At 35.5% G+C, this 8,098-nt stretch overlaps 1 protein-coding gene across 2 annotated transcripts; it reads right to left on the reverse strand.

The window, feature by feature from the left end:
• Nucleotides 1–1,828: 1,828 nt before the first annotated feature.
• LOC127091728 (uncharacterized) lies at nucleotides 1,829–7,706 on the reverse strand. Of its 2 annotated transcripts, none has more exons than XM_051030416.1 (5): nucleotides 7,249–7,706; nucleotides 6,432–6,520; nucleotides 4,279–6,243; nucleotides 3,370–3,553; nucleotides 1,829–2,568 (listed from the first exon to the last, which is right to left on the reverse strand). In XM_051030416.1, the coding sequence occupies exons 1-5, from the start codon at nucleotides 7,298–7,300 to the stop codon at nucleotides 1,952–1,954; spliced, it is 2,907 nt and encodes a 968-aa protein (XP_050886373.1). In that variant the 5' UTR covers nucleotides 7,301–7,706; the 3' UTR covers nucleotides 1,829–1,951. The 2 variants fall into 2 exon arrangements, with proteins under 2 accessions (XP_050886373.1, XP_050886374.1); XM_051030417.1 differs by lacking the exon at nucleotides 7,249–7,706 and adding an exon at nucleotides 6,628–7,133.
• Between the last annotated feature and the right edge of the window lie 392 nt (nucleotides 7,707–8,098).

The following is an 8,098-nucleotide window of genomic DNA, read 5'->3' on the forward strand; positions in this document are numbered from 1 at the left end:
AAGACAGATTGAGTACTTGTCAAAGATTGAGAATATTTTCTGAATTTGTCGGATTGAAGTTCGAAGCTGGAATGATGGTCTGGTAAAGAAACTTCATATGGTGATGTTCAATTGTTATTATGCAACGTGTTTTTCTGTTATTGTGGTTATGATGACACTCTGTCATTGCATATTTTCGATCGAAGAAACGGATCAAAACAAGTTAAAAAGGAGCAAAATGAAGAATAAAAGTTAAAGGAAGATGCAAATATGACTAAGTATGAAAAAATAAGGACTTAGTGAAAATCAGACAGAAAAAGAAGCAAAAATGTGTAGCTACTGGAATAATCACGCGCAGCATCACGCAACATCGCACGCGTGATAGAAAAGCAAAGTTAGCATCGCGCACGCGATGCAAGCTATCACGCACGTGATAGGTCTTTTTATGGACCTATTCTGACGCGTTCTAAACTGATTTGACTTATATAAAAATGAGTTTTTGCCATCTTTTCAAGGGTTCTACGATTTACACTGCAAGTGACGATTTATAACACCATAAGGCATATTTGGAGCGCATTTGAAGCCATTAGAGGTCAGTTCTTCAAAGGATCTCTTATGCAAACCTCTTATTTTTATTTGGTATTGTAATTTTTATTATGAGTAGCTAATTCTTCTAGGATAGGTTTTGTAGGATGAGCCTATTTTAATATTGTTGGGATACGTGTTATATTTGTTATTGCATGAACAATTTGAGTTCTATTCAATTGCTTCTTGTCCGTAATACTTTTTATGTGAAATACTCTTTTAATCTGAATTTGGAAACATAGGAAATACTGACCATTAGTCCATGTGTTGGACCTAGAGCAATTGTCATACTTACGTTGGTTCAATAAGGATAGGAGACCTCGAATAGTGGCTTATGAATTAACGTTCTATTGCATCGCCTAATCTCACTTACGCCAGTTGAATAGGGATATGAGACTTCTAATATAGATTAGTGAGTTATACACCAAGGGATTGTGTATAGTGGTTGTGTTAGTTCGTCGTGGAATTATAATGACGATATCATTTGTGTAATACATTGAACATCAATAATAGAGAAATAGGGGATTCAATACAAAATCTGACCACTTTCATATTATTGACAGAACACTTTATTTTCTTTTCGCAATTAAAACTCGAAATCCACCCCCAAATGAGTATTTTATAAACATTGCACAATATTGTCTTCTTAAATAGCAATCCACGTGGATTCGAGTTTTTTATTACTTCGACACTGTCGGTACACTTGTTGAGAAGTTATCAAGTTTTTGGTATATATATATATATATATATATATATATATATATATATATATATATAACAAAATCTAATATGATTTTGAGTGTTCCCTTAGATGCATCTCGAAATGCATAAAAGATATTTTCGAGTTTTCAAAAGTGTAACATGTACACATAGGGTGCAATCAGCCTTCCCATAAAAAAAATACATAAATTAATTGATTCAAGATAGGGTGCAATCAGCCTTCCCATAAAAAAAATACATAAATTAATTGATTCAAGATGTTTGGGTCAATGGCTAGATATTATTGTCAGGCGCTATTTTGCACATTTTTGAGAGAAAAAACACTTGAGGCAACACTTGGTGATCCAAACGTTGACAAGATATTATTGTCAGACATGATTGCTGCATGGTTTTGGGAGAAAAACCACTTTTGAGGGAGGCCAGTGAAGACCAAACATAGATGGATCCAATTTCATGATTTTTACCAATTATTTCAGGTTGAAAACTAAGCTGATCTACCATGGCTAGCTCTCTTCCAATTTCAGTCAAACTTATTCGCATGCAGTTTGTCCAAATAAAAATATTATTATCCATTTATTCATCTTTAGATGAAATTACTATTGCCCTACTTGATTTACATCACTAGGAAGCATTCTAAGGACAACTATGCTCTCAGGGTACAAAATTTCTAGATACCAACTATTTCTGCCACTAAATCATCTAATATCAATATCTCAACTTCTCTTCCTATTACATCAATGTCATCTCTCAAGTTCAACCATTGAGATTCCACAATCAGCAACTTACTCAGGACATCATCATCTTCTACCTTTCCTTGGCTCCCTAGCATCTGGAAAATACCATCTTGGAGCCCATTAATCCTTTTTGATCCAAAAGTTTTGCCTGCATTACCCACCACCCATGGTTGTGGGTCAGTAGATTGCTCATGAATCTTGACAATTCCTGAATTGATGCGGTCGAAAAGCAATCTCCTTTCAGACCTTGAACAAATAGTCCAATCACTGTACCTCTCTTCAAGCTCTTCAAACACAGACAGACTCACAGGGCATTCTAGAGAATGCCAAACTTCCAAAATATGTTGAGTTTGAGCCTTGACGATAGCAGATTCAGACAAGACATCAGTAATGTAAGAAGACTCCCAGCTATCTTCGGTTTTCCATAATGCATTTTCTTCTAACATTTCAGCAGATGCTTCCAGGCCATCTTCATCACTTGAAATTTGCATAGGTCCCTCCACATGTTCTTCAGATTCCAACTTCAGCAACTGGAGTTGCATTCTAAGCCCTATGAATAATATTCAACAGTAAAGGTTCAATACAACAAGGTAACCGGAAAAAAAAAAGGCACAAGCATTAGACACGGACTTATACATAGGAGAAATCTAATCAATCCTTCAAAGAAACATCTCTTAGGTTATAAAGCTCAAAGAAATTGATGATAGTTTTGAAGCAGAATATAGTTGAAAGTATGAGCACAAATTCATTTGTGCTGGTGATTTATCAGGTCTAACAAATATAACAGCTACTCAAATCACAACCATCACATATAACATGATTAGCATTAGATTGTTATAATATAACTAAGACCTCAGGCACTAACAGGATTGCCCAGAGATTGAAGAGCTTATTATTGGATCTTCGACACTGCAGTTTTTTTTTTTGCGCATGAAAAACACTTTGTTATGGTTAAATAATAAATTTGCCAAAGAAGAAATCTAAGATTGAATATAGCAATTTATTTCCCACTTTCTACATTACACACTACTTTCTAGTTATTATGATCAAGAATGTGTGCAAGCTAAAATAGAAAAACATAAAAATTTGTTTTTCAGCCTATTGTTAAATCTCTCTATATGATCATAAAACTGTAAAGATTTAACCTTCATATATAGAATATTAATAAATAAAGTTTACGATTACACAAAATAGTTTAACTCTTGCAGTTTATTGGTATGGAAATTATGAGAAAAACGTGGCAGAGAGAGGATTGACCAACTAAAGTAAACAGTGTGGATCCAAATATAAGGTGAGGTCTAACACAGCAGTAACATTGAAGAACTATCAAAATAAATACCAGTTTCCTTACCTTGTAGGTCAGCACTGACACTTCCAAAACATTCAGAAGAAGATGACACGTCATCTGTAAAAGAAGGATCTAGAACTGAGATTGGACTGGGCTGATCAGCATCTTTACAGCATGGAGATTCAAGTCCAGGTGCAGGTGCTTCAGAGAGGACTGAAATTCCACCAGTAGAACCAGCTGATACTTCCTGAAATATTACAACAATATCAAGTAAAAACAAACAAGACACTTAACAGAACTTTGATATATTCAAACTAGTTAGTAATTTCTGGCAAGAATACATGATCATTGAGAAAGTAGAACTATCCTCTCATTACTTCACAAAATGTATGGATGCAGCTAGCATCAAAACAGGTGTGCAAAATCTTAGTGGCAACAAAAATGGGCAGTTCTGTATTAATAACATCTGAAACATTAGAATATTTTAAAAACTTTATATGATGTATTTGATTGACACTAAGTTCAAAAAATAATCAAAATCTGAGGGAAAGACCTGTATGATCATAACATAAAAGAACTAAGAATAGGAAAATAGTAAGACAGAAGCAGAAAAAGATAAGAAAGGAATGTTGCATCAAACAGGTGGTGAAGGATATTAAGAATTTAACAAATGCATAAGGGTTCACAAATTAGATATACAAATAGCTAGCACAAAGCCGTTAGATATTGACTTGGCAATTTCGTATGTAAATTAAAGCAAGAGGTTTTGGGCTAATTATACTTGTTGAATTTCATAATCTTTATGAGAAATTAATTGGTTAATTGGCTTAAGTGATATGAGGTGAATATAAAGTTCAGAGTCAAATCACAACACAAAAGATGAGTTAAATGGTTTCAAAAAATTGAGATGACCATGGCTTTTGTGAAGTATAAATAAATTTATCGTAAAAATAACATTGCTAGAAACCAAACCTCTTGCATTGAATTGTCTTCAACAACACTACTGTCTCCTTTTATTAAGACACATGACGATGTTCCAGTAAGCGCCTTATCCGAAGAAGGTTCAAAAGGCTCAACTGTGTTTCCGTTTGCTACATCCACGACATCATCACTAACAACACTTGTATTTCTAAGGCGTTGGCCAAAGGTTTCAGAAGAATGAACTTCTAGATTGGGTGAATATTGTTCAAGATTGATCATTATGTTATTTTGAACTGCATTTAAGTCTGGAGAGAACTCGTTAATTTCCTGCTTCGATGAAAGCAAAGACCAAGACTTCTTGTGACCAGATATTGTGCTTCCAGAATTCAAACCATGTCTATGATCAAGACTCATTGTAGCTCTTCTTCTCTCCCGTTTAAGGTCCTTTGGCCCCATATATCGATCATTACGAAGGGCTTCAGCACACACAAATGTTCTAGCATTTCCAAAAACAGTAGATGAAGCAGGAAGAGATTTCGACCTCGACAGACTTCCAATACATGCATCCCTCCAACCATCCTTGCTGCTGATACCCAGTGGTTCAACCAATCCAGAAGGTTCACCATGGCGAGTAAACTTATCATAGAAACCTCCTCCACTTGACATGCTGTCGAACCGTGTACCCTTCATTTTCTTACCGGGGAATGCTAGCATATCAGCCAGCGTGCTGCTCCTGCTCGAGCCTTGCACCTCTTGAGATTTGTGTGCCATCTTCCACCTCTCTGATAATCTCTTTTTTGCCTCTCTACTGACAGATGATTCGCTAGAACGCGATGACCGCCTGCTACGTTTACTTAAGTCAAATGGGTCACCCATAGTTGCTTTTATTTCCTCTGGAGATTCGTTCCCAGAAGCACTGCTTGAACTATCGCTTCTAGTGCATCCTTTAAATCTTGAAGAGGAAGACATCATACAACCTCTGGTCAGACTGTTTTTCATTTGCCTAGTTACTTCTTTTGCAATTTCTGTAGATTCTAAAGAATTGTGCCTAAAAGACCTGGAACTGTCGGGCAAATTAATTTTTTGATACAGTTCAGTATCTCTAAATCTGACATCTGAAAATTCAACTTGATTTCCATGTTCTGACAGAAAGTTATGCGGAGAACAAGGTGATGATTGAATTTTGGTACCATTCTGTAGTTTTCCAATATTCGGTTTTAGGACAACAATCTTTGTTGGGACTGCAGATTGTTCACGGCTACCCTTAAACCGGTGCTTTGATGATCTTGGTGAATTCTGCATCACACGCCTTTTGTCAAACTGGTTGTGATAATCATCAGAGTGCTTCTGATGAAACCTATTGTAATTCACATGTTGTGCCTCCTTATCTAACCTCCAATTTAAACCATGTTCAAAGTTCTCCATATTGGATGGTTCTACATGACCGGAATGTGATTGAAAAGGTGTAGCTTGTAGATCATTCAAATGCTTTTTAAACAAAGAATCTGGCTGCTTGAGGTATTTCAGCAGAAGATCCTTGTTTGAGTCCAAAACCTCAAGTGTCTCATGGAATTCCTTTGAAGACTGATAATCCTGATAAGTTGCAAGGCGTTTGGCATCCATGAACTTCTGCTCAATGAATGACATTTCATCTTCATCTTCATGACCCTTCAAGTCTGAAGACGAATACCTACCACTCTCTACCTTCGGGATCTCTGAGACCTCAAATACATCCTTAAATTCCTCCTGATCCCTTGAGCTTCTCCTAGAGGACCGGCCTTCATTTGGCGTTCCTCTGCTTCGAGTTTTCTCCAAAGCCACTGAGTTATGCAGATCCATGTGTTGCTTATTAACATGATGCTGGGAAGGAAGCCCGTCAAGACCCATCAATCTGGCTATAACACCTGGGGATCTTCTCTTGGATTCAGTCATTGGTGACATCTCTTCAGCTAATAACTTCTTAATCGGAGTTCCAACCGGTTGTTTAGAAGATTTCCATCCAAATTTAAACGAGAACTGCAAAATTCAGCACATTTGCTATAATTGTTAGTACTTCTTTTATCCTTTTATAAAACTGACGCGGTGACATAAATGAAACAGCCTGATGATTTAACAAATTAACTTTCCATATTCATGAATGCTATAACATAAATTCATAACCAACTGTGAAAGTGCTAAGACAGAAAAAGGAAAAACCAGCTCACCGAATCTTTGTCTCCGACCCCACCACTGGAAGAGCTAGAATCAGGTGGCATATCTTGATGATGTGGCTGTTTATGACTCTGATCTTTCCCTGAACATGAATTAAACAATAACACTATCAGCATATAATGAATAATCTCAAGCAGATACATAAAACAATTAAATAACAGCTGATGAGTAAATACTGTTCTAAATTACTAGAATCAATCAATGCAAGGAAACAATCAGCAACTTGTTATAGATTTTCATCAAAACTGAAAATAAAACGATCAGATCAATAATAACAGTATAACAACAACAACAAATTTTCAACTGTGTTTCCATTGAAACATGAAGTAAAGTGTAATCAAAGTACATGCTATCCAAAAGAAAAATCATAATGAATATTAACAAAATCATGCCGACAGAACCGGCGGAAAAGTTAAAAAGCAGAAACATTTCGGTCCGCAAAATCATTATTAATTTGACTTCCGATTATTTATCACCAAAAATAAAATTCGACTTCCGATTAGCTTTTTCACACAGTTACAAAATTCGAACTCTAGTATACTTGAGTTAAAAACGATCGTACAAAAAGACTGATCCATGATGAAAATTGAAAATCAAAATAAATAATTAAGCAACAAAGAAACTGCAATCAAACTATAAAACCAAAACCAAAAATCAATAAAATACTGAGAATGAAATTAAATAACTAAATTATGCAAGTAAAGTTCAAAACAGTAAAAATAAATAAATAATAAAGTAAAGGATGAAAATGAATTTGAACCGAAAATGTAAAAAGTTCAACATGAAGCTGAAACGGTTAGAGAGAGTGACCTTGAGGAAGATGAAGTTTGGAGTTGGTGCGACGAGATTTGATTTTGTCCATAACGAATCATGTAGATCGAAGAAATTGAGATGATGAAGATGAAGAGAGAAGAAAAGTAGAAAACCCTAGGAGAAAGAATGGTGAGGTGATTTTCGAAATTGAAATTATAGAGAAAAGGAAGGAAAAAAGTTGAAGCGTGATAGACGCGAGGAGACAGGGGAATGGGAATGGGAATGTGGGGGAATTTAGCTACGGATAGAGTAGAAGAAAGTGTAGTAGTGGGAGTGGGGGTGAAAATAATGTGGAGAGAGAAGCATTAATGGAGACCCGTTACTGGAGAGGGGAGAGGGGAGAGGAGAGGGGAGAGTGGGTGTAAGAGAGAGAAAGAGAGTGAGAGAGTGGGGTTTATATTTGAACTTTCAAAATACTGCCGAACTGATGACATAAGGTTTTGTGGAGTCTGGGCGGGCTGCTAGAGGGTGGTGTGGTGCGTGTGAAGGATGGCTACTACCATTGTCTTCACACGTGTCACTGCCTTGGATGCCATTTTCTACTGTTTTTCTTCCTTTTTCTTACTTCTACCCACACAAAGGAGATTTCTATTTTATGGTTATCTTTTCGATTTATAATAACTTATTAGAATTTAAAATAAAATAATTATGTATCATGATAGGTCCAGCTCAATTTATGTTATTTTATATTTATAATTAATTAAAATATTAATTTTATCGAATACTTCAATTAATTTATTGATTATTATTATTATCAGGCATTAATCATTAACTATAAATTATCAATTATCAATGATCAATCATAAACTATTAGCTAATTTATCAACAAATACTATTTTTACCAAAC

Source organism: Lathyrus oleraceus, chromosome 6, assembly GCF_024323335.1.
Source record: "Lathyrus oleraceus cultivar Zhongwan6 chromosome 6, CAAS_Psat_ZW6_1.0, whole genome shotgun sequence".
In the NCBI taxonomy this organism is placed as follows: domain Eukaryota; kingdom Viridiplantae; phylum Streptophyta; class Magnoliopsida; order Fabales; family Fabaceae; genus Lathyrus; species Lathyrus oleraceus.